Source organism: Ranitomeya imitator, chromosome 1 (genome assembly GCF_032444005.1).
Source record: "Ranitomeya imitator isolate aRanImi1 chromosome 1, aRanImi1.pri, whole genome shotgun sequence".
Lineage (NCBI taxonomy): Eukaryota > Metazoa > Chordata > Amphibia > Anura > Dendrobatidae > Ranitomeya > Ranitomeya imitator.
Genome location: NC_091282.1, coordinates 965231610 through 965258491, shown reverse-complemented (window position 1 = coordinate 965258491; position 26882 = coordinate 965231610). Strand labels below are relative to the sequence as shown.

The following is a 26882-nucleotide window of genomic DNA, read 5'->3' as shown; positions in this document are numbered from 1 at the left end:
TTCACCCTTAGTTTTATCAAGGCAGTAGTCATCTTGGAGGTGTGTTTATGGTCGTTACCGTGATGGAATACAACCCTTTGGGCCAGTTTCCTAATGGAGAGGATCTTGCTCTGCTTCAGCATGTCACAATACATGTTGGCATTTTTGGTTCCCTCAATAAACTGTAGCTTCCCACAGCCTGCAGCACTCACACAGTCCAAAACCATGACACTCCCATCATCATGTTTGACTGACTGTTGTCTTTGTACTCCTCACCTGGTTGCCGCCACACACGCTCAACACCATCTGAACCAACTAAGTTTATCTTGGTGTCATCAGACCACAGAATGTGGTTCCAGTAATCCATAGCCTTAGTCTGCTTGTCTTCAGAAAAGTGTTTGCAGGCTTTCTTTTTGCATCATCGTTAGAAGAGGCTTCCTTCTGGGACGACAGCCATTTAGACCAGTTAGAGGCGTTTGGCCTGAGCATTGACGGGCCGACTCACCACCCCTTTAACCTCTGCAGCAATGTAAGCAACACCCATATGTCTATTTTAAAAAGACAACCTCTGGATATAATGCTGGACTTTTGCATTAAACTTCATTTGAACATGACAAGACCAGTTCTGAGCGTTACATGTCTTGTTAAACTGCTGCGTGTATCTTGGCCACCGTGCTGCAGCTCAGTTTCAGGATTTTGGCAATATTCTTATAACCTAAAGTCATCTTTTTGAAGAGCAACAATTGGTTTTTTTTTCCGATTCACAAAGTTCTTTGCCATGAGGTGCCATTTTGAAATTCCAGTGACCAGTGTGGGAGCGATAACACCAAATTTTGCACACCGGTTCCCACTCACAAAACAATTTTGGCACACCGGCTCCCACTCACACCTGAGACCTTGTAACACTAATGAGTCACATGACACCTGGGAAAGAAAATGGCTAATTGAGCACAACTTGGCCATTTTCACTTAGGGGTGTACTCACTTTTGTTGCCAGAGGTTCAGACATTAATGGCTATGTGTTGAGTTATTTAGAGGGCACACCACGTTTACACTGTTATACAAGCTGTACATTGTATTGAAGGGTCAGCTTTTCAGTGCTGTCCCATGAAAAGATAATAAAATACTTACAAACATGTAAGGTGTGCACTCACTTTTATGATAATTCACTGCCAATGAAAGAACTGTTTCTATGATTTTCTCCATTGTCAGTAATGGAAGACATAGTAAGATGCTTTAAATATAAGTCATGGGAGGTACTAATTCCCAGTTCAAAGATGGAGCTGGTGTAAAAAAAATTGACAGGCGATGCTCACTAGGAAAGTTGCCTGAAAAGTAGAGCCTGTCTCATAACATCAACTGTCATGTGAGTGGCGAATAGGTTGCGTGGGGCAGATAGCTCAGGGGCTCATTTGCATAAGTCCTCAAGCATACAGCTGTATTATGGACTGTTGAAAATTACCAACTATACTGCACCCCTGTGCCTACATTTCCACGTGGACTCATTAAGACTTACTTCTTATGGCTTTATATGGACACTTTCAGGAGATATTCTGCCTTTCTTTCGAGGACAGAATACAGTGATGCATAAAAGCACCTTACTATGTTACATAATATTAATCTTTAGATGGCACAGATAGATGGCATGTGCCTCAATAATAAAGTATCGTGCGAACAGTATGTGTTTCCATACATACGCTGTATCTAAATGGAATTTTTCTTAAAAAATGAAAACAAAGATATGGATATAATGCAGTATGTTTATTAAAGAAGAAAAGCAATAATACCACACATTCTTTTTAATGTTCAGTATTGTTATTACGCAATTAGACTAAATGATTTATTTAAGACACTCCCCCAAAGCTAAACAATACTAACCAAATGTTTGGGTTTATTTTCTCAATGAATTTGTGCTGACTACTGTATACTTCACGTCTGAGATTATTACAATGCAGGGAAAGAGCACAAACATTCTAATATAAGATTTAATTGTAAAGGACAACATCGTAATTACGGTCCTTGTAATCTCATTCTACAAAACGCCGGACTTGACCACGCTAATGTTTGTTGTACATTGTAAAGCTTAAAAAACAAAGTGGAAATAAACATTGTTTCTGAAGTTCTGAGCAGAGCGATACATTTTACATGTGCACATGCAGTAATAGAAATAAAATATTTGTTTACAATTGTTTTGACGACTCTGTGTATATTTTAGATGACTTGTTTCTGGCGGTCTGATTGAGCTATCCGTCAATGTTGTTAATCTGGAATGACAATGTTATAGCACATTAATTTTCTAAACACTAGATTAAAGTTATCTCCATCAACAAAGAGAATTTGAAAGAAAGATAAGATGAAAGAAATTATAAATATAATATTTCATTACGAGTTGAATGAATAAATGTTTCAATAGATACATTCATTCATTGAAGACAAAATGGCAAATTATTGTATTTATACTGCTTTTATCCATTATATCAATCAATTGAAATAAATACCTATTTCCTTGACTATTCATCTAGTGTCACCACTTTCTTTCATTGTATCCTCACTAGTGTTGAGCCACCTCCCTAGTGTTCGGGTTCGGTTCGTCGAACTTGGACATGTTCGACGAACACCGTCGAACCCCATTGAAACCAATGGCAGGCAAACACAAACACATACAAACACATAGAAAACACATAGAAAACACCTTAAAAGGTGTCCAAAAGCTGACAAACTGCTCAGAAAACACAATAAACACATGGAAAAGTCACAACTACATATAGTCATGCGAAAAGAAAAGAGGTGGAGGAGTAAAAGGAGGAGGAGACACAGATATAGGCATGTCATGCCCTTCTAAAATCAAGAAAGGCTGGAGTAGAAATCTAAAATCACTCTACCAACACCCAGACGTCTTGACAAAAAAAAATAAAAAAAGAAATATCTTTAGGTAGAATGGCGGGTCCATTCAGAACACTTTCCTTAGAAGACGTAGTAGTATCCCCGTTGGGAGTTGTGCCAAAAAAGGAACCCAATACATACAGACTAATCCACCATTTGTCAGATCCAAGGGGCTGGTCAGTAAACGACAACATCGACGCGGAACCAAGTACAGTACTATGTACTGTACCTCCTTTGACGAGGCAATCAGGCGGGTCAAGAAGTTGGGAAGGGGCACCCTAATGGACAAAACAGACATTGAGGGGGCGTTCCGGTTACTACCTGTGCCTTTGAATAGTGTCCTCCCATTGGGCTGCTTCTGTGAAGGAGCATACTACATAGATTGCTGTTTGCCCATGGGGTGCTCCATATCCTGCTCACTATTTGAGGCGTTTAGTTGCTTCCTCGAATGTGTCGTCATGGATGTTTGTAAGGCGGCACATATTATCCATTACCTCGACGACTTCTTATGCCTGGGCTCAAAAGATTCGCCACAGTGTGAATACACGTGGTAGTCCACCTGTAAGAAGGAGAGAGCTGGAGGGAGAGCAGACACCCCAGAGCCGAAAGGTTAGATTGAGAAAGGAAGAAGGCAGTGCAGCTTGATTCATGGGTGGGGTACTCTGCTGAGTAGCAGAAATTGCTACTAGGCCCTAAAGGATTTCCTGGGCCAAATGCCATTAAAAAATAGTACTTAGGTAAACAGGCGGTGTAGCTTGCTTCATGGGTGGGGTACTCTGCTGAGTAGCAGAAATTGCTACTAGGCCCAAAAGGATTTCCTGGGCCAAATGCCATTAAAAAATAGTACTTAGGTAAATAGGCGGTGTAGCTTGCTTCATGGGTGGGGTACGCTGCTGAGTAGCACTAAATTCTACTAGACCCAAAAGGATTTCCTGGGCTAGATGCAGTTAAAAAATACTACTTAGGTAAACAGGCAGTGTAGCTTGCTTCATGGGTGGGGTACTCTGCTGAGTAGCACAAAATTCTACTAGGTCTAAAAGGATTTCCTGGGCTAGATGCCGTTAAAAAATAGTACTTAGGTAAACAGGCGGTGTAGTTTGCTTCATGGGTGGGGTACTCTGCTGAGTAGCAGAAATTGCTAGTAGGCCCGAAGTATTATTCAACAAAAGCGGACTTAAATCACTTTGGCCGCAAGAAGAGAACCATAAATAAAATCACCATTCTTTATTTCCATTAAGATAAAATCCATAAGACAATAAAGACATCACAGAAACAGAGTGTACTGAAGGACACGATAAACCGCACTCAGTATATAGGTATATCGATAAGGTATTTTGTCAATTTAGAGCATCAATATGCAATCACATTGGGTGGTATGGCATCATATACAATTTAGGTGCCATTAAAGGGACTCTGTCACCTGAATTTGGAGGGAATAATTTTCAGCCATTGGGGCGGGGTTTTCGGGTGTTTGATTCACCCTTTCCTTACCCGCTGGCTGCATGCTGGCTGCAATATTGGATTGAAGTTCATTCTCTGTCCTCCATAGTACATGCCTGCACTGCTGACGTGCAGACACTGCTCCTAGGCCCAAAACTATTTACTGGGTTAGATGCAGTAAAAATTTAGATACACAGGCGGTGTAGCTTCACAGGCGGGCTACTCCGCTGATGTGCAGACACTGCTCCTAGGCCCAAAACTATTAACTGGGTTAGATGCAGTAAAAATTGAGATACACAGGCGGTGTAGTTAGTTTCACAGGCGGGCTACTCTGCTGATGTGCAGACACTGCTCCTAGGCCCAAAGCTATTAACTGGGTTAGATGCAGTAAAAATTTAGGTACACAGGCGGTGTAGCTAGCTTCACAGGTGGGCTACTCAGATGACTATCAGACAATGCTACTAGCCCAAAAGGATTGGCTGAGCTAGATTACACCAAATGCTGTGACAAACACTTGCACAGCACTGGCACATACCTGCCTGGCAAACAGTGCTATGAACTGCTGTAACCTACCCTAAAAAGGGCTGATATTACAACTAGTCCCGACTCCTCCTGACTCCCTAAACCTATCTCTCTGACAATTCGCTCCAAAAAAACACTGCCGTCTAACACTAAGCTGCAGCAGTGAGGAAATGGTGGCGACGGGGCAAATGGCTGGTTCTTATAGGGCAAGGACATGTGACATACACAGCCAATGACACATGCCCTTGCTTATGTGCATCACATGCACATTGCTGTGTGTGTGTGTGCACTGCTGATAGGCTGAGAGACTACACCGCCCCACTGTAAATGTGGGGAAAAAAAAAAAAAGGAGATCGGCATTATTTCAGCACAGAACTATTCCCCGCCCACTATACACTGAAACAGTCTATTAACAATGATAAACAGTTTTAATGTGCAAATCAAGTTAGGCTTTTGGTGAACGAACATTTATCGAACAGAAACTCAAACAGCCGAATTTTAAGCAAATTGTTAGAGTTCGTCGAACGACTCGAACACCGCCCAAAACAGCTCGAATTTGAAATTGGCGAACAGTTCGACTCCAACACCGCTCATCTCTAATCCTCACACATACAGGACAGAACAAGATGTAATTGTATTCATAATGAAAGACACAAAATCACGGAATCTAACAGTATTCCTTCCACCAAACCATTGAACACTACAAATAATGATTCACTTTTCATTATAAATAGTGAGTCTCAAACTCACAATAATGCATCACTCCGAACATGGATATCGGTCTGACCTACTATAGCACCCGTAGCATCACGCATAACATAGTAACATAGTAACAGTTAGTAAGGCCGAAAAAATAAATTTGTCCATCCAGTTCAGCCTGTATTCCATCATAATAAATCCCCAGATCTACGTCCTTCTACAGAACCTAATAATTGTATGATACAATATTGTTCTGCTCTAGGAAGACATCCAGGCCTCTCTTGAACCCCTCGACTGATTTCGCCATCACCACCTCCTCAGGCAAGCAATTCCAGATTCTCACTGCCCTAAACAGTAAAGAATCCTCTTCTAACACTCACATCACCATGATAACCCATTTTGATGTAAAGAAGAAACTGGTTTATGGCAGCATGGTGACTCAGTGTTTAGCACTGGGTTCAAATCCCACCAAGGACAACATATGCAAGGAGTTTGTATGTTCTCCCCGTGTTTGCATGGGTTTCCTCCAGATACTCAGGTCTCAATCCACATTCCAAAGACATACTTATAGAGAATCTAGATTGTGAGTCCCATTGGGGACAGTAATGATGATGTCATTACTAGAAGCTAGAAGATCGTTGGGTACAGCCGGGACCAGCTGCTTCGAAAGCATCACCAAACCAGGGATTCAAGCTAGAGGAGGCTAATTTGCATATTCCAGGTTCCTTCTGGGAAAAGCAAGGAGTCTCCCTAAGCTAGAAGATCGTTGGGTACAGCCGGGACCAGCTGCTTCGAAAGCATCACCAAACCAGGGATTCAAGCTAGAGGAGGCTAATTTGCATATTCCAGGTTCCTTCTGGGAAAAGCAAGGAGTCTCCCTAAGCTAGAAGATCGTTGGGTACAGCCGGGACCAGCTGCTTCGAAAGCATCACCAAACCGCGCGCCTTATGGCGCGCAAATTTTTGCCTGTAGGACATTATTGCAAGAGAGCTTGGCTGAGTAGATTACACAAGAAGGAAAACACACAGCAAGTCAGCAGGATCTAGGAGCAACATGGCAGATGTGACAACCTACATGGTGAGCTGCAGCATGTGCTACATGTTCACAGATCGACCAGAAGAAGAATCAAATTTCCCCTGTCAGAAGTGTAGACTAGTGGCCCTTTTAGAAGAAAAGGTGCGGGGTCTGGAAGAAAGAATAGCAACTTTGAAACTCATCAAAGAGAATGAAGACTTTCTAGACAGAACAGAAGCATCTCTACTGGTCACAGAAGGTGAAAAAAGTGTCAGAGAACCTCCAAAAGCAGATGAGTGGAAGCATGTGACCAAAAGAAGCAAGAAGACCATGGAGAAATCACCAACCACACAACTGAAGAACCAATATCAAATCTTTGTAGAGGATGAAGATGGCACACCTAAGGATGAAGCAATACCAGCAAGCAAAAAAGAAAAGGGCACACAGCAACAAGTGACAGCAAAAAGTACAGCCAAGAAGCAACGAAGAGTGGTGGTGGTGGGAGACTCACTACTGAGAGGCACAGAAGCAGTCATCTGCAGACCGGACATAACTGCAAGAGAAGTATGCTGACTTCCAGGTGCGATGATCAAGGATGTGACCGATAGGATACCAAAGCTCTTCAGCTCCAAGGACATCCACCCATTTCTTCTGATACATGTTGGCACCAATGACACGGCAAGGAAGGACCTACCAACAATCTGCAAGGACTTTGAAGAGTTGGGGAAGAAAGTAAAGGAACTGGATGCACAGGTAGTTTTTTCTTCTATCCTTCCAGTAGACGGGCATGGCACCAGGAGATGGAACAGGATCCTTGATGCAAACAACTGGCTAAGACGATGGTGCAGACAACAAGGATTCGGATTCCTGGACCACGGTGTGAATTACTTGTACGATGGACTCCTCGCCAGAGATGGACTACACCTCAACAAACCTGGGAAACACACATTCGCCAGAAGACTCGCTACACTCATCAGGAGGGCATTAAACTAGAAGAAGAGGGGACGGGAAGAAAAACATTAGACTTGAACAAAGAAGACCCAGGAAAACATACTCAGAAGGGAGGTAAGAACATTTCTAAAACAATCCACAGCGAGGAGATTGGAACAAAACAAAATCCTCTAAACTGCATGCTCGCAAACGCCAGAAGCCTGACAAACAAGATGGAAGAACTAGAAGCAGAAATATCTACAGGTAACTTTGACATAGTGGGAATAACCGAGACATGGTTAGATGAAAGCTATGACTGGGCAGTTAACTTACAGGGTTACAGTCTGTTTAGAAAGGATCGTAAAAATCGGAGAGGAGGAGGGGTTTGTCTCTATGTAAAGTCTTGTCTAAAGTCCACTTTAAGGGAGGATATTAGCGAAGGAAATGAGGATGTCGAGTCCATATGGGTCGAAATTCATGGAGGGAAAAATGGTAACAAAATTCTCATTGGGGTCTGTTACAAACCCCCAAATATAACAGAAACCATGGAAAGTCTACTTCTAAAGCAGATAGATGAAGCTGCAACCCATAATGAGGTCCTGGTTATGGGGGACTTTAACTACCCGGATATTAACTGGGAAACAGAAACCTGTGAAACCCATAAAGGCAACAGGTTTCTGCTAATAACCAAGAAAAATTATCTTTCACAATTGGTGCAGAATCCAACCAGAGGAGCAGCACTTTTAGACCTAATACTATCTAATAGACCTGACAGAATAACAAATCTGCAGGTGGTTGGGCATCTAGGAAATAGCGACCACAATATTGTACAGTTTCACCTGTCTTTCACTAGGGGGACTTGTCAGGGAGTCACAAAAACACTGAACTTTAGGAAGGCAAAGTTTGACCAGCTTAGAGATGCCCTTAATCTGGTAGACTGGGACAATATCCTCAGAAATAAGAATACAGATAATAAATGGGAAATGTTTAAGAACATCCTAAATAGGCAGTGTAAGCGGTTTATACCTTGTGGGAATAAAAGGACTAGAAATAGGAAAAACCCAATGTGGCTAAACAAAGAAGTAAGACAGGCAATTAACAGTAAAAAGAAAGCATTTGCACTACTAAAGCAGGATGGCACCATTGAAGCTCTAAAAAACTATAGGGAGAAAAATACTTTATCTAAAAAACTAATTAAAGCTGCCAAAAAGGAAACAGAGAAGCACATTGCTAAGGAGAGTAAAACTAATCCCAAACTGTTCTTCAACTATATCAATAGTAAAAGAATAAAAACTGAAAATGTAGGCCCCTTAAAAAATAGTGAGGAAAGAATGGTTGTAGATGACGAGGAAAAAGCTAACATATTAAACACCTTCTTCTCCACGGTATTCACGGTGGAAAATGAAATGCTAGGTGAAATCCCAAGAAACAATGAAAACCCTATATTAAGGGTCACCAATCTAACCCAAGAAGAGGTGCGAAACCGGCTAAATAAGATTAAAATAGATAGATCTCCGGGTCCGGATGGCATACACCCACGAGTACTAAGAGAACTAAGTAATGTAATAGATAAACCATTATTTCTTATTTTTAGGGACTCTATAGCGACAGGGTCTGTTCCGCAGGACTGGCGCATAGCAAATGTGGTGCCAATATTCAAAAAGGGCTCTAAAAGTGAACCTGGAAATTATAGGCCAGTAAGTCTAACCTCTATTGTTGGTAAAATATTTGAAGGGTTTCTGAGGGATGTTATTCTGGATTATCTCAATGAGAATAACTGTTTAACTCCATATCAGCATGGGTTTATGAGAAATCGCTCCTGTCAAACCAATCTAATCAGTTTTTATGAAGAGGTAAGCTATAGGCTGGACCACGGTGAGTCATTGGACGTGGTATATCTCGATTTTTCCAAAGCGTTTGATACCGTGCCGCACAAGAGGTTGGTACACAAAATGAGAATGCTTGGTCTGGGGGAAATTGTGTGTAAATGGGTTAGTAACTGGCTTAGTGATAGAAAGCAGAGGGTGGTTATAAATGGTATAGTCTCTAACTGGGTCGCTGTGACCAGTGGGGTACCGCAGGGGTCGGTATTGGGACCTGTTCTCTTCAACATATTCATTAATGATCTGGTAGAAGGTTTACACAGTAAAATATCGATATTTGCAGATGATACAAAACTATGTAAAGCAGTTAATACAAGAGAAGATAGTATTCTGCTACAGATGGATCTGGAAAAGTTGGAAACTTGGGCTGAAAGGTGGCAGATGAGGTTTAACAATGATAAATGTAAGGTTATACACATGGGAAGAAGGAATCAATATCACCATTACACACTGAACGGGAAACCACTGGGTAAATCTGACAGGGAGAAGGACTTGGGGATCCTAGTTAATGATAAACTTACCTGGAGCAGCCAGTGCCAGGCAGCAGCTGCCAAGGCAAACAGGATCATGGGGTGCATTAAAAGAGGTCTGGATACACATGATGAGAGCATTATACTGCCTCTGTACAAATCCCTAGTTAGACCGCACATGGAGTACTGTGTCCAGTTTTGGGCACCGGTGCTCAGGAAGGATATAATGGAACTAGAGAGAGTACAAAGGAGGGCAACAAAATTAATAAAGGGGATGGGAGAACTACAATACCCAGATAGATTAGCGAAATTAGGAATATTTAGTCTAGAAAAAAGACGACTGAGGGGCGATCTAATAACCATGTATAAGTATATAAGGGGACAATACAAATATCTCGCTGAGGATCTGTTTATACCAAGGAAGGTGACGGGCACAAGGGGGCATTCTTTGCGTCTGGAGGAGAGAAGGTTTTTCCACCAACATAGAAGAGGATTCTTTACTGTTAGGGCAGTGAGAATCTGGAATTGCTTGCCTGAGGAGGTGGTGATGGCGAACTCAGTCGAGGGGTTCAAGAGAGGCCTGGATGTCTTCCTGGAGCAGAACAATATTGTATCATACAATTATTAGGTTCTGTAGAAGGACGTAGATCTGGGGATTTATTATGATGGAATATAGGCTGAACTGGATGGACAAATGTCTTTTTTCGGCCTTACTAACTATGTTACTATGTTACTATGTTACTATGTCTGTAAAGCGCTGTGAAATTATTGGTGCTATATAAGCACGTAAAATAAATAAATGTTTTAAAACCAAAAATGAACTCCTACACTCCAGTTTTAGTGACATCACCATGACCACAAACAGATGCGGTTATGATGTATTTTTTGGTGGGTCATAAAGTACATTTCAACTTTTCCTGTTTTTATTGTCTTTATTATCTGAGAAAGGAGTTGGCATGAACCCTGAAACAGGTTGATCCAATGCCACTGATGGCATTTAACCTGTAACACTCACACTATCAATCCATTTTCTACCGAGGGCTATCAGTTCCGGATCACAGTTGGCAGCAGCATCCACTACCATCCAGGAGAACCAAGGTGTTGTGTTCTTTACACAACACCTTCAGGTGAACACAAATGACATGGGGGAAACAACAACCCAAATATAGGTCTGCATCCACATGGTATAATTATGGTGCCCTATAAGCTTATCTCCCCTTAAGATTACTTAATTTGGCGCATCTTTTAGTTACCATGCTCTAGAGAGCTATGTGTATGCCAGTCAGGGGCTTGCAAGCATTTCTATTGTAATTTGAGTCCCTTTTATGGTGTAAATTATGATGAATTTGTCAGGCACACTTGACCACATGCTATCCCAGCCATGCTCTCCCTAGTTTTCAAAAGTTGGCAGAGATGGCTGGGATTGGAGTGAAAATACAGCAGACCTTTATGGTCCAGCAGACCTCAATGGTTGTCTTTGCCGAATTGCTATGAGCGCCACCCGATGGTTGGTGCTCATAGCAAGTGAGCATGTCTGCTACACATAGGTGACCTGATCATTGCCTGTGTGTAGCAGGGGCAATTGGGTTTCACAGCTTCTAGTCTCCCATGGAGACTATTGAAGCATGCAAAAAGTAAAAAAAAAAATAAAAAAAATATAAAAAAAATAAAAAAATATAAAAGTTCAAATCACCCCCTATTTGCCACATTCAAAATAAGTCAATAATAAAAAAAACACATATTTGGTATCGCCGCGTTCAGAATTGCAAAATTTATTGAGGTATAAAAATAATTAATCCGATCGGTAAACGGCGTATCGAAAAAAAAGTAAAAATGCCAGAATTACATCTTTTGGTCACTGCTGCATTGCATTAAAATGCAATACCAGGCAATCAAAAGATCGTATCCACACCAAAATGGTATCATTAAAAATGTCAGCTCAGCGCACAAAAAAAGCCAACCTGAGAGCATGAAAAATGGACATGCTACGGGTAAAAAAAATCAAACACATATTTGAACTTTTGCTGCTGCAGCTACAGAAAACTGCAGGAGTAACCTAGTGCCGTTCTACTTTTCTCTATGAAATTCAACATATTTGGTATCGCCCGGTCTATCAATGTAGAAATGCCAGAATTAAGTTTATTTGGTCGCCGCAACATTGCCTGAAAATGCAGTAACGGACAATCAAAAGATTGTAACTCCACCAATATGGTATCATTTAAAAAGTCAGCTCAGTATGCAAAAAACAAGCCCTCACTCAACTCGAGAACACAAATAAATGGAGACGCTACAGGTATTGAAACATGGCGCTATTTTTTTTTTTTTTTAGCAAACTTTGGAATCTTTTTCACCACTTAAATAAGAAAGAACCTAGACATGTTTTAGCATTTGGTGAACATGGTAGAAAAAAATCCTCAAAAACAGTTGTGGAATTGCACTTTTTTGCAATTTCATCTCACTTGGATTTTTTTTCCTGTTTTCGAGTACACGACATGGTAAAACTAATGGTGTCATTCAAAAGTACAACTCATCCCTCAAAAACAAGCCCTCACATGGCCATATTGATGGAAAAATAAAAAAGCTATAGATCTGGGAAGAAGGGAAGAAGAGGAGCAAAAAATAGAAACATAAAAATGAAAAAGGGCTACAGCATGAAGGGGTTAAAGAGTTAAAAGACATGCCAAAGGACCAAAAGCTATTGCATTTGTTATTATAGACAAGTCGTGTTGGGGAATGCATTATTTTTTCTTTGCAGACCTGTGAATTATTATGACCATAAAATCAGAAAGCGTCCTCTGAGCAATTGTCAGATTGGGTTGAAAAGATTGATTTTAGATAATGTTCCCTTTACGACTGAATATTCACACCTTCTAACAGAAATGTCCTCATGAGTTCCATGTAAGAATACATTGCATCTTGGTCAGTGTCAAAATGTGCTAGTAACTCCTCACGTGGAGTCTCTTCTCCGAGAACATTCTTTATTTCTGCATAGGTTAGATATCCATCTGCGTCTTTGTCTGCTCCATAAAAAAATACCTGAAAATCTGAACATAGAGAAGGTTCAATTAAATTCAATTGTAGCCTTTAATAAACAAATATGTCTTGCTTCCTTAGATAACCTGGTGCCACTCATAGTCATTATTTGTACTTGATGCCACCAAAATTCAAATTTGTCAGATTGCTCAATTTAGACTTCAAAGTTATTTGATGTAAATAAAATGTTCCTTAAGCTCTGGGGTCTCTACATATAGAATATACTAAGAGTAGAGTTAAGAAAGCAAAAACAATATTCAACTTGTCGCTCACCTTTCCTGCCACAGCTGCAGTCTACCTTTTGGTCCTATAGATTGTAAGCTTGCGAGCAGGGCCCTCACTCCTATTGGTATCTATTTTGAAGTGTGTTTTCGTTACGCTGTCATGTCTATTGTCTGTACAAATCCACTCTATAATTTGTAAAGCGCTGCGGAATATGTTGGCGCTATATAAATAAAATTATTATTATTTTGGTACTGTACTTCTCCTGAACTCTTCTTTCCTGTGACACGGGACATCCTTTTTACAAATTTCCACTCTACAGCTTCCAGCACTGACTGTGAACCACCCAAGATGCTGACCACGCCTTAGGTGATCCAGGTAGTAACATCATCACATGCATTTTGACGTCAAAAGTCAACTATGCATTTGCAGCTGGCACAGAGTAAAAAAAAAAGAGGTTGTTGCATACTGGAGAAAAGAAAAGGCCAGTTGGAGTAGAGAATGAGACAGAGATCTTCAACAGCGGCGGGACAGGTGTGCGTCAAGTTTCGGCAACCATTTTGTTGAACTCACGTGAATCAAACTGCAAAAATTTGAAATTAGGGAAAATCCAATTTTTTGGGAAACTTCCAGGCAAGTTTCATCTCTACAATAGTCTTTAATTCAACAAAAGAAAAATAATATTCAGAAAAATATGCTGACTTTAAGCATTAGACATTTTTCACCACTAAAGACTGGGTCTTGCACTTTTTTCCCCAGATTATTTAGATGAATCAACCTTTACCTTTTCTTGAATTCAGTAAACAATTTCAGTTTCTTGAAAAACTGATTCAACGTGCACTTCATGGACATAAGTACTGGGAAACATACATTACATACAGGATCTTTAATTCAACTCCTTATTTGTATCTTTAGGCATTAATATGGAGTTGCTCCCACCTTTGCAGCTAAAACAGCTTCCACTTTTCTAGGATTTTGTAAAGTGATAGAATTTTGTGTGTCTGTGAGAATTTTTTCCCATTCATTCAGAAAAACATTTTTTAGGTCTGTCACTGATGTTAGATTAGATAGCCTGGCTAACAATTGATTAATATATTTCATCCCAAAGATGATTAGTGGGGTTGAGGTCAGTTCTCTGTGCAGCCAGTCAAATTCATCCACACTGAACTTCCTCAACCATGCCTTTATGGACATTGCTTTGTGCATCTGGGCACAGTTATTCTGGAACAGAAAGGGCCTTTTGTATATTGTTCTCACAAAGTTGGAAGCATAAAATTATCATAAACACTTTTGTATGCTGAAGAACTTAAAGGGGTATTCCCATCTGAAAGATCCTATCCCAACATTTAGCAGGTGTAATAATATTAATATTAGCAAATATCTCCAATTAGAAATGTAGTAGTAGTACTTCTGATTTGCTACAGTGCCTTGCGAATGTATTCGGCTCCCTGAAACTTTTCAAATTTTTCCCACATATCATGCTTGAAACATAAAGATACCAAATGTAAATTTTTGGTGAACAATCAACAACAAGTGGAACACAATTGTGAAGTTGAAATGTATTGGTTATTTAACATTTTTGTGGAAATTCAAAAACTGAAAAGTGTGGCGAGCAATATTATTTGGCCCCTTTAACTTGATACTTTTTTGCCCCACCTTTTGCTGCCATTACAGCTGCACGTCGCTTGGGATATGTCTCTATCAGTTTGGTACATTGAGAGACTGAAAGTCTTGCCCATTTTTCCTTGGCAAACCGCTCGAGCTCAGTGAGGTTTGATGTGGATCGTTTGTGAACAGCAGTTTTCAGCTCTTTCCACAGATTCTCGATTGGATTGAGGTCTGGACTTTAACTTGGCCATTCAAACATACGTTTATTTGTGAACCATTCCATTGTACATTTTGCTTTATGTTTGGGATCATTGCCTTGTTGGAAGACAAATCTCCGTCCCAGTCTCAGGTCTTTTGCAGACTAAACAGGTTTTCTTCAAGTATGGTCCAGTATTTGGCTTCATCCATCTTCACATCAATTTTAACCATCTTCCCTGTCCCTGCTGAAGAAAAGCAGGCCCAAACCATGATGCTGCCACCACCATGCTTGACAGTATGCATGGTGTGTTCAGGATGATGAGCTGTGCTGCCTTTATGCCAAACATATTGTTTGGCATTGTTGCCAAAAAGCTAGATTTTGGTTTCATCTGACCAGAGCACCGTCTTCCACATGTTTGGTGTGTCTCCCAGGTGACTTGCTGCAAACTATAAAATACACTTTTTATGGATATCTTTGAGAAATGGCTTTCTTCTTGCCACTCTTCCATAAAGACCAGATTTGTGCAGTGTATGACTGATTGTTGTTCTTTGGATAGACTGTCCCACCTCAGCTGTAGATCTCTGCAGTTCATCCAGAGTGATCATGGGCCTCTTGGCTGCATCTCTGATCAGTCTTATCATTGTTTGAGATGAAAGTTTAGAGGGACGGCCGGGTCTTGGTAGATTTGCAGTGGTATGATACTCCTTCCATTTCAATATGATCGCTTGCACAGTGCTCCTTGGGATGTTTAAAGTTTTGGAAATCATTTCATTTTGTATCCAAATCCTGCTTTAAAATTCTCCACAACAGTATCATGGACCTGCCTGTTGTGTTCCTTGGTCTTCAAGATGCTCTCTGTGCTTCAAACAGAACCCTGAGACTATCACAGAACAGGTGCATTTATACGGAGACTTGATTACACACAGGTGGATTATATTTATCATCATTAGGCATTTAGGACAACATTGGATCATTCAGAGATCCACAATAAACGTCTGGAGTGAGTTTGCTGCACTGAAAGTAAAGGGGCCGAATAATTTTGCACTCCCCACTTTTCAGTTTTCAAAAATAAAATAACCAATAAATTTTGTTCAACGTCACAATTGTGTTCCACTTGTTGTTGATTCTTCACCAAAAATTTACATTTGGTATCTTTATGTTTGAAGCATGATATGTGGGAAAAGGTTGAAAAGTTCTAGGGAGCCGAATACTTTCACAAGGCACTATATGCTATCTACCCTATGTGCTGGGAAATGCAGTAGCTTGCATATCTATGATTATGACAACTAATAGCGAGTTAGCTGTTAGTGGTCATAACCATGGATAGTAAAGTTCTGCAGTGCACATACGCAGGGGCTCTTTGGCCTTTTCCTGTGCATGCGCAGTGTAGTACTTTGCTCTGCCCTCGACAGGGCATGGAGTACACCTGCACAGAAGCACCATGCCTGGATCACTGTGGATGGCATCCACACGAAGCAGAAAGGAGGATGGTATTGCAAGAAGAGAGGAAGCAATGGACCAAAGCAGCGACGCTCATCGAATCGGACCGCCCAGTAGGGGAGTATACTAAAAGCTTTTTCTTGTCTTGCAGGCCGGATTGGGGGCATATATACAGCATAATAGAATGATGTACTGTATATCAGAGCTGATGATAGGTTCCCTTAATTACAAGGGTGGCTTTTTATGACAGTGCCATGCTCTAATTCAGAGAGCTCTGTAGAGAAACTTTTTTTTCATAAATGTTTGTACAAGCAAACTGCATAGCTGGAGGCTGGATTTTACACACTTGTGGCAAATAGAATGAATGATAAACCTGAAATCATTGATGAAGACGTGACTCCCAATGCACTTTGTCCTTACAGCATAATATTTTAACAGGCCAGTAAAACTCTTGTCAAGCTGCAATCCACTTTACAACAACCGAGTGGCCTCAAATAAATTCAGAATATCATCTTGTAACAGAGTATAGGGAAATTATGCTTTTAGTTAAAGCTGACATATTAAACGAAAACAAAAGAATTAGATCAGGTATAGAGATTAAATATGATTGATTAATTTCTGTTTTTGTCGCATTTGTGCAAAGATCAACATGAAAATAGTGATTCGGCAAAACTGTATGGCCACAAATAAGTATTATGTTTTATAGAAACAAATTGCCCAATAATATATCATATGCATAGCCGTTAGTCACAAAAGTTGGAAACATAAATATATGATACACTCATGGTTATCCTACTTTGCTATACTTCTTTGAAAAGCAATTTAAGAGTAACATGACTCTTACCAGCTCGGGTTTTCAGGAAAGACGTAGGTACATGATGTTCCATATCCTCTTCTTTTTCTTTTGACAATGGTAGAACTGTGCTCTGCATATTCCAGATAGTTTCTGCAATGTATTATCACACAACAGTTTTGCCTATTATAAATGATGATAATGTACATATTTGATGCAGAGTAAAATGCATTACACTGTCCTGTCAAAGTGTCCATTTAATTGAAATGTCAAGAAAAGTGGCCAGAGCAAATAGCACAGTCAGACAATGTTACTGATCCTTGAAGTCTGCAATATTCCTCATATTTTCTTAATGCGAAGTCCGTAAAATGACATAGAACTGTTTCAGAGATGTGATACACGCTTACAAATGTGTCCGACTGTGAGTCACATATGAAGCTACCTTTTACTGTTAATCATTTGTGACACAATCGATCAGTAAATGACTTTCTCTTTAGAAATATTGTTAATTAATTAAAAACATTATCTAGTATATAATATTGATGACCTATCCATGGAGTAGGTCATCAACATCAGATCATAGGGGCTCTGGCATCTGGCAATCACACCGATCAGTTGTGGGTTGAAAGCATTAAGCATTGAATGTGTAGCCGTCAGTCAGACCCACACTGATCTGATATTGGCAACCTTTCCTTTAGATAGGTCATCAATATTATATACTCAGAGAACCCCTTTAAGGAATTATATCTCTTTTTTTTCAAGAGAGCTAATGGCATTAGTTTTTATATGGTAGAGTGATGTTTCATAACTTCAAACATAGCATAAATAGGACTACTGAAAGTGTCTTCTGTGCCATAACTGCATTAGGGCAAGAATCAATTTAAGAGGCGTTCTGGTGATATTAAATTAGTTTAGTTAGTTAGACAACGTGAAAATAAACAAGTTTGCAGTTGACTTTTATCTGCTGTCATTTTCCTAATATGAAAACTTTTATTTTACATAGTGTACATTGGTGATCGACCACTGAGCCTGGCTAACTATGCACAGTAGTTATGACGCACCTGCCAGGGCCATGGGGTACCCAGAATCGGACCGGACAGTTTTATGGGGGAGGCCGTGATCCATTTCTGTGGCCCTGGCCATGTCATAAAATGGAGAATAATTATGTGGTGTTTGGTCATGATGCCACCCGTGGTGTTCGGCAATGGGGGGCTGACGCTGTGGTTAGGTCCACTGGGGTTGATGGTGATGCAGCAAGGATGGTTCAGCTACCCACGGGTAGAGCGGGGCCCCAGGGCAAATATATTTGATTGTTCACATAGTGGTGAACGTTGGGGTGCAGAGAATAAGTGAAGGACACATAGAGGTACAGTTTTCTTTACCTTTTACTTGAAAGTAGATGCAATCTGGAGTACCAATTACAGATGATGGACTGAGTCCGGCTTGCCTGGAGGCTTTTAGGGGATCCACCGTGCCAGGTGGGCTTGGGGACTTTGCTTCTGTGCTCTCTTTTAGGGTCCCTGCTGCTTGTAGCTAAGCTCCGGCACTCTCCTGCTTCTTTTCTAACCTGTATGGCAGACAGCGTGCGCCTATTTATGGGCACTATCCTTTTCACTGTCAGCCCTGGGCTCTTTGTCTGCTACCGTGCCTTCAGGTGTTCGGTGTTACCAGGGAACTTGCAGTCCCCTGCCATCCAGATTCGGCTGTCAGGGCGTAAAGCACCCACCCAGCCAAAGACACTGGCTTCCCTTTTTATCAGTGCTCGGCTCTGGGGTCAGCTATATTTTATTCCCCTGAGCTCTTGTCTCTGCTCCTGTCCCTTCCCTCTCCACAGATAAAACTGCCAACTCTCCTCTATCACTGTCCTGTCACGAGCTCCAGCTGGCTCCCATTTCTATGACAACTCCCCCGTTTACTCTCTCAGCTGACTTCTTTCTGACTCACTAACCCCACTTGCTGACCAGAATTTAAAAGCAAGCTCCCCTTTCTGGCCTGGAGCAGGAATTGACATGTACACTGTGTTACCTGGCATGGGGACCTTCCTTCTTGCCTCTAGACATGACATCATCCCTTAGAGGGAGGCAATGTCACCATGGCAACCAGATTCTGGGGTGCCACATTTACAGTACATTCCAGGCTGAGGAGTTAATTCATGAGACCCCAGTAAACTCTCCAGCCCAATGATTTCTATACAGCAGTTAGCTGCTCATCTTCCTACCCCTTCCAATTAGTTTTTGATTGAGCTGCTGCTATCAGTCTTGCAAAATCACATTCCCTCCTCAGCAGGGCCATACCAATGGCAGTTTGCAGAGAAGTTCTCCCTCTGTAAAAGCCATGACAGACCATTAAAGTTTCATAATTTCATAGCTTTTAAGATTGAAAGCCATAAAACCATCGAGTTCAAGCTATAACCTAACATGTTGATCCAAAAGAAGGCAAAAACCCCATGTTAAATGCATTATATTGCTGGAAAAATTATTTTCCAACAAATTTATTACAGTAGAAAGCAGAAACAAAGCAATAGTGATGAGCGAATTTGTTCAGAAGACGGTCACCAAATATAAATTTGGCATGAATATGTACATTTAGATTTGTGATCGGAAGCACGAGAAAAATTTAATAAAATTGGAAAAAAGGTAACATTCAATAAAAGTGTGGGAAAATATTTGCATTGCTCCCAAAGTTTTTTCAGCACTTTTCATCAGGGCACATGTCCTTCAAGTGTGTTGTGCACTGTTTCTGTTGTACTCCATGCAAGATTATGGCATTCTAATTGGTATTAATTCACTAGCTAAATGTGAAAAAACCTGCTGTATCCCAGATTTTAGCTAGTTAGCTAGGTGGTAGTATATAAGTCAGATAGTGTAGCTAAATAGTGTCCAGTGTGGCTGTTAAATTTACCTTCCAGCATTTTTTTTGGCCACAGACAAAGCCAGCAGGGCGCATGTCCTACAATTGTGCTGTGTGCTGCTTCTATTGTGCTCCATGCACAAGTATAGCATTCTATTTAATATTTTTTCACTACATAATTCAAAAAAACTATTATTTTTTTCTGTTGCTAAATGTGAAACTGCCTGCTGTATCCCATGTTGTCACTTTGTGGCGGTGATATGAACCCGTCTGCGGACCAAAGGCACATTAAAATTTTCCCATGTTGTCATTTTGTGGCGGTGATATGAACCTGTCTGCAGATCTAAGGCACATTAAAAAATATATCATTTATAATTTTTCAGTTGCAAAAAGTTAGACAACCCGCCATATCACAGTTTGCCATTTTGTTGGGTTGAAATTAAGCTGTAGAGGCCTGATCCAGAGGCCACAAAAACTCTTCTGCTCCTAGTGTCATAAAGTAGGGGACCTGACTTTAAAATAGTTTGTAGCATCTAGTGTATTTTAGAGGCCTTTTACATAGGCCACAAAAAATCTTCTGTTCCTATTGTCATACAGTAGGGGACCTGAATTTAACCCCTTTATAACATATGACGTACTATCCCGTCAAGGTGACCTAGGACTTAATTCCCAGTGATGGGAGAGTATGTCATAGTGGATAGGCAGTGCTCACGGGGGGAGCATGGCCGATCACGGCCGGGGGTCAGCTGACTATCGCAGCTGATATCCGACACTATGTCAAAGATGATCACAGTGTTCCGGCGGTATAAGGAAGCATCGCGTAGGGAGGGGGCTCCCTGCGTGCTTCCCTGAGACCCTCGGAGCAACGTGATGTTGCTCCGAGGGTCTCCTACTTCCTCCAACCTGCAAGCCCTGGATCCAATATGGCCGCGGGGCTGCTTCTGGTCTCTGCAGGGAGGTGGCTTGCAAGCTCCTGCTCAGGGCAAGTGCTTGCAAGCGTCCCTGCAGTGCCTGTCAGATCGCTGATCTGACCCTATAACATAATGCCCCCCCGTGGCAATGTTATAAAGTAAAAAAAAAAATATTCACACTTGTAAACAAAAAAAATCCTAAATAAAGAAAAAAAAAATATTGTTCACATAAATACATTTCTTTATCTAAAAAAAACAATAAAAGTACACATATTTAGTATCACCGCATCCGTAATGACCCGACCTATAAAACTGTCCTACTAGTTAACCCCTTCAGTGATCACCGTAAAAAAAAAACGAGGCAAAAAACAACGCTTTATTATCATATTGCCGAACAAGAAGTGGAATAACACGCGATCAAAAAAGACGGATATAAATAACCATGGCACCGCTGAAAACGTCATCTGGTCCCGCAGAAAAGGAACTGCCATACAGCATTATCAGCGAAAAAATAAAAAAAGTTATAGTCCTCAGAATAAAGCGATGCAAAAATAATTATTTTTTCTATAACATAGTTTTTATCGTATAAATGCGAGAAAACATAGAAAAATGAAATAAATGAGGTATCGCTGTAATCGTACTTACCCGAGTAATAAAACTCCTTTATCAATTTTACCAAACGTTGAAGAGTATAAACGCACCCCCCAAAAAGAAATTCATGAATAGCTGGTTTTTGGTCATTCTGCCTCACAAAAATCAGAATAAAAAGCGATCAGAAAATTTCACATGCCCGAATATGGAACCAATAAAAACGTCAACTCGACCCGCAAAAAACAAGACCTCACATGACTCTGTGGACCAAATTTTTGAAAAATTATAGCTCTCAAAAAATGTGGAGACGCAAAAACTATTTTATGCAATAAAAGCATCTTTTAGTGTGTGACGGCTGCCAATCACAAAAATCTGCTAAAAAACCTGCTATAAAAGTAAATCAAGCCCCCCTTCATGACCCCCTTAGTTAGGGAAAAATAATGAAATAAAAAAAATGTATTTATTTCCATTTTCCCGTTAGGGTTAGGGTTGGGGCTAGGGTTAGGGTTTGGGATTGGGATAGGGTTGGGGCTACGGTTAGGGTTGGGGCTAGGGTTAGGGTTGGGGCTAGGGTTAGGGCTAGGATTAGGGTTGTGGCTAGGGTTAGGGCTAGGTTTGGGGATAGGGTTAGAGTTGGGGCTAAGGTTAGGGTTGGGGCTAGGGTTAATGTTGGGGCTAGGGTTAGGGCTAGGGTTAGGGTTGGGGCTAGGGTTGAGGTTAGGGAGACAGTTAGGGTTGGGGCTAAAGTTGGGGTTGGGGCTAAAGTTGGGGTTGGGGCTAAAGTTAGGGTTGGGGCTAAAGTTAGGGTTAGGGTGGAGGCTAAAGTTAGGGTTAGGGTTGGGGCTAAAGTTAGGGTTTGGATTACATTTAGGTTGGGATTAGGCTTATGGGTGTGTCAGGGTTAGGGGTGTGCTAAGGGTTATGATTGGGATTAGGGTTAGGGGTGTGTTGGAGTTAGGGGTGTGGTTAGGGTTGGGATTAGGGTTAGGAGTGTGTTGGGGTTAAGGGTGTGTTGGTGTTAGGGGTGTGGTTGGGGTTAGGGTTTGGGGAATGTTCAGGTTAGGGGTGTGATTAGGGTTATGGGTAGAGTTGGGATTAGGGCTAGCAGTATGTTTGGGTTAGGGCTTCAGTTAGAATTGGGGGTTTTCCACTGTTTAGGCACTTCAAGGGCTCTGCACATGCGACATGGCATCCGATCTCAATTTCAGCCAATTCTGCGTTGAAAAAGTAAAACAGTGCTCCTTCCCTTCCAAGCTCTCCCGTGTGCCCAAAAAGGGGTTTACCCTAACATATGGGGTATCAGCGTACTTAGGACAAATTAAACAACAATGTTTGGGGTCCAATTTCTCTTGTTACCCTTGGGAAAATAAAAATTTGGGGGGCTAAAAAACCATTTTTGTGGAAAAAAATGATTTTTTATTTTCATGGCTCTGCGTTATACACTGTAGTGAAACACCTGGGGGGTTCAAAGTTCTCACAACACATCTAGATCAGTTAATTGGGTGGTCTAGTTTCCAATATGGGGTCACTAGTGGGGGTTTCTACTGTTTAGGTACATGAAGGGGCTCTGCAAACGCAATGTGACACCTGCAGACCATTCCATCTAAGTCTGCATTGCAAGCGTCGCTCCTTCAATTCCGAGCTCTGCCATGCGCCCAAACGATGGTTCCACCCACATATGGGGTATCAGCGTACTCAGGACAAATTGGAAAACAACTTTTGAGGTCCAATTTCTCCTGTTACTCTTGGGGAAATACAAAACTAGGGGCTAAAAAAGAATTTTTTGTGAAAAAAAAAGAATTTTTATTTTCACGGCTCTGCATTTTAAACTGTAGTGAAACACTTGGGGGTTCAAAGCTCTCACAACTCATCTAAATACGTTCATTAGGGGTTCTACTTTCCAAACTGGTGTCACTTGTGGGGGGTTTCAATGTTTAGGCACATCAGGGGCTATCCAAACGCAGCATGGCGTCCCATCTCAATTCCAGTCAATTTTGTATTGAAAAGTCAAACGGCGCTCCTTCCCTTCCAAGCTCTGCCATGCGCTAAACAGTGGTTTACCCCACATATCAGGTATCAGCGTACTCAGGACAAATTGCACAACAACCTTTGATGTCCAATTTCTTCTCTTACTCTTGGGAAAATAAAAAATGGGGGGTGAAAATATCATTTTTGTGAAAAAATATGATTTTTTATTTTTACGGCTCTGCATTATAAACTTCTGTGAAGCACTTGTTGGGTCAAAGTGCTCACCAAACATCTAGATAAGTTCCTTAGGGGGTCTACTTTCAAAATGGTGTCACATGTGTGGGGTTTCAATGTTTAGACACCTCAGGGACTCTCCAAACGCAGCATAGCGTCCCATCTCAATTCCAGTCAATTTTGCATTGAAAAGTAAAACGACGCTCCTTCCCTTCTGAGCTCTGCCATGCGCCCTAACAGTGGTTTACCCCCACATATGGGGTATCTGCGTACTCAGGACACAGTTTACAACAACTTTTACGGTCCATTTCCTCCTGTTACCCTTGGTAAAATAAAACAAATTGGAGCTGAAATAAATTTTTTGTGAAAAAAGTTAAATGTTCGTTTTTTTTTAAACATTCCAAAAATTCCTGTGAAACACCTGAAGGGTTAATAAACTTCTTGAAAGTGGTTTTGAGCACCTTGAGGGATGCAGTTTTTACAATAGTGTCACACTTGGTTATTTTCTATCATATAGACCCCTCAAAATGACTTAAATTGTGATGTGGTCCCTAAAAAAAGGGTGTTCTAAAAATGAGAACTTGCTGGTCAACTTTTAACCCTTATAACTCCCTAACAAAAAAATTGTGGTTCCAAAATTGAGCTGATGTAAAGTAGACATGTGGCAAATGTTACTTATTAAGTATTTTGTGTGACATATCTCTGTGATTTAAGGGCATGAAAATTCAAAGTTGGAAAATTGCGAAATTTTCAAAATTTTTGCCAAATTTCCATTTTTTTCACAAAAACACAAGTAATATCAAAGAAATTTTACCACTATCATGAAGTACAATATGTCCCGAGAAAACAGTGTCAGAATCATCAGGATCCATTGAAGTGTTCCAGAGTTATAACCTCATAAAAGGACACTGGTCAGAATTGTAAAAATTGGCCCGGTCATTAACGTGCAAACCACCCTTGGGACTTAAGGGGTTAAAATGGTTTGTAGCATCTAGTGTGTTATAGAGGCCTGATCCAAAGGCCACCAAAAAAATCTTTTTTTCCTAGTATCTTACAGTAGGGGACCTGATTTTAAAATAGTTTATAGCATCTAGTGTGTTATAAAGGCCTGATCCAGAGGCCACAAAAAAAGTATTCTGCTCTTAATGTCATACAGTAGGAGACCTGACTTTCAAATTGTTTGTAGCATAACTTATTTGTCATACAGGCCTCATCCACACAATTCTTTTTTTCTGTGACTAACATGATACAGCACGCCATATTTCAACTTGGAATTTTCTATAACTGAAAATCAGCTGTTTGTAGCTGCTCCTACCATATTATCTGAGCAACATCACTGGGAAAAAGCGAAGCTGTGGTGGATGGGGAATTAGGCTTGGTGTTCAAGGTGTATGTGGGGTAGGTGGTATTGTTTGTGAAAGCACTAGTGAAGCAACGTCACATCCTATGCAAAGACAACTGAGAACTTCTGTTACTGGACACGTTACACCACTTTCTTTCTTTGGCAGGCGCACAGTGGTACGCTTTGTCAATGATGCCCAGAAAGAGCATGTATTCGAATGGATGGCAAGCGCAGGTTCAAGTGCCCACTCCTCCTCTTCCTCCACTTCAACATCACACCCAGTGCAGTCCACAGAGGTGGCACCCAAATTCCCCTGCTTCCCCCCGCATCCCAACTCTCTAATCGCACAAATGACTGTACGGAACCACATATGGGTGAGTCTTAAGAGCTGTTCACACATTCTATGACATGGTCATCAGAAGTGTACTCAAAAGGTTCACAGAGTCAAGAGGAGGAAAACTGCACCGATGCTTAACATTTTTTTTAGCTTGGATCCTGGGCTGGACGATGTAGGGTCCGAGCTGCATCCTGACCCTCAGCATCAGACTTTAACCCCTAGATGGGGAGGTGATCCTGATGAGACTCAGATATCTGACTCTCACGCCGACTGTACTGTGCTGTCAGGGCAAGAAAAGGAGGAGGGTGACTCCAAGATCAAGGAATGTGATAACACAGAGGATGATGAGGAGGAGGTGTTAGATCCCAGTAGGCATGAACATAGAGGTGCACAGCTGAGTAGGTCATCTGAGGAGGAAGACGAGGATGTTACATTGCTCTGTACATTGCAGACAAGTAGTGATTCAGCCATGATGAGCAATGAATCCTCAGCCAGAACTGTGCTTGTGACCAGCAGCATCAGTGGTTCTGCAGCTCACAGGAGTGGAAGGGGTTGCCTAGCCTGGGCCTTTTTTGACACTGCAAATGATGAGCTAAATCACGTAATCTGCCAACTTTGCAAAAAATAACTAAGTTGAGGTAAAAAGTGCAATAATTTGACTACTACATGTACGAACCTTCACATGCGCAATCAACATGCTTTGCTATGGGAATCCCACAGCTCAAAGGTGCGCACCAGAGGACCTCAACAACCATCAGCCCCTCCATCAATTGCATCTGCTGCTTCTTCCTCCTCTGTTACCATACCAACTATTGAGACGCAGGTCTTTGACCGCAGAACTTCTGGTTCTTTACCTGCTCCAGTCATGCTGACTGAGAGACCACATCAGCTGTAACAGAAGCGGACATGTGTGCTCTTTTTGACCGATCTCAGAAAAGAAGCATACCACAAGTTTTTGGATGAACTGTAAGAACTCCACCTGCACCTCTCACGGACCAGCAGTTTGTCTTGTTCACCGTACTCCGCCCTCTCTCAGCACTGCAGCCAGCCCATGGTTCCACAGTTGTGGTCATGTAAGAGATTGTTTCCTCCCATACATGACAAAGGTAAGAAGTTAAACCCAACCATTTCCAAACTGTTGGCCATGGAAATTCTGCCTTTCCACCTGGTAGATACAGATGATTTCAAAAAGCTGATGGCCATCGTAGTCCCCCAGTACCAATTGCCCAGTCACCATTACTTTTCTAAGAAAGCTGTGCCTGTGTTACACCATCATGTCGCAGACAACATCACCAATTCCTTCGCAGACTAAATCTCTGTCTGCCAGGGTGCATTTCACCACAGACACTTGGATGAGTAAGCATGGTCAAGGGCATTACATCTCGCTGACTGGACACTGGGTGACTCTGGTGGATGTGGGACAGGCACTGCTTCAAAAGTTTTGGAATCCCCAAGGCTTGCAGGACAAACCTCTACATTTAACACTTCCTCCACTGCGTCTGCCTCCTCTATCAGCTCTAGGGCTTCAACCTGC

The 26882-nt window shown here is 41.3% G+C and overlaps 1 protein-coding gene across 1 annotated transcript in view; it reads right to left on the bottom strand.

The window, feature by feature from the left end:
• Positions 1 to 1721: 1721 nt before the first annotated feature.
• LOC138656668 (EF-hand calcium-binding domain-containing protein 14-like) overlaps positions 1722 to 26882 on the bottom strand; it is a 295394-nt gene continuing 270233 nt past the window's right edge. Inside the window, exons 8-10 of the mRNA XM_069743764.1 lie at positions 17167 to 17268; positions 12688 to 12864; positions 1722 to 2243 (exon numbers count right to left, since the gene is read on the bottom strand). Of these exons, the coding sequence (XP_069599865.1) occupies positions 2239 to 2243; positions 12688 to 12864; positions 17167 to 17268 (284 nt within the window). The 3' untranslated portion in view covers positions 1722 to 2238. The remainder of the gene's footprint in view (positions 2244 to 12687; positions 12865 to 17166; positions 17269 to 26882) is intronic.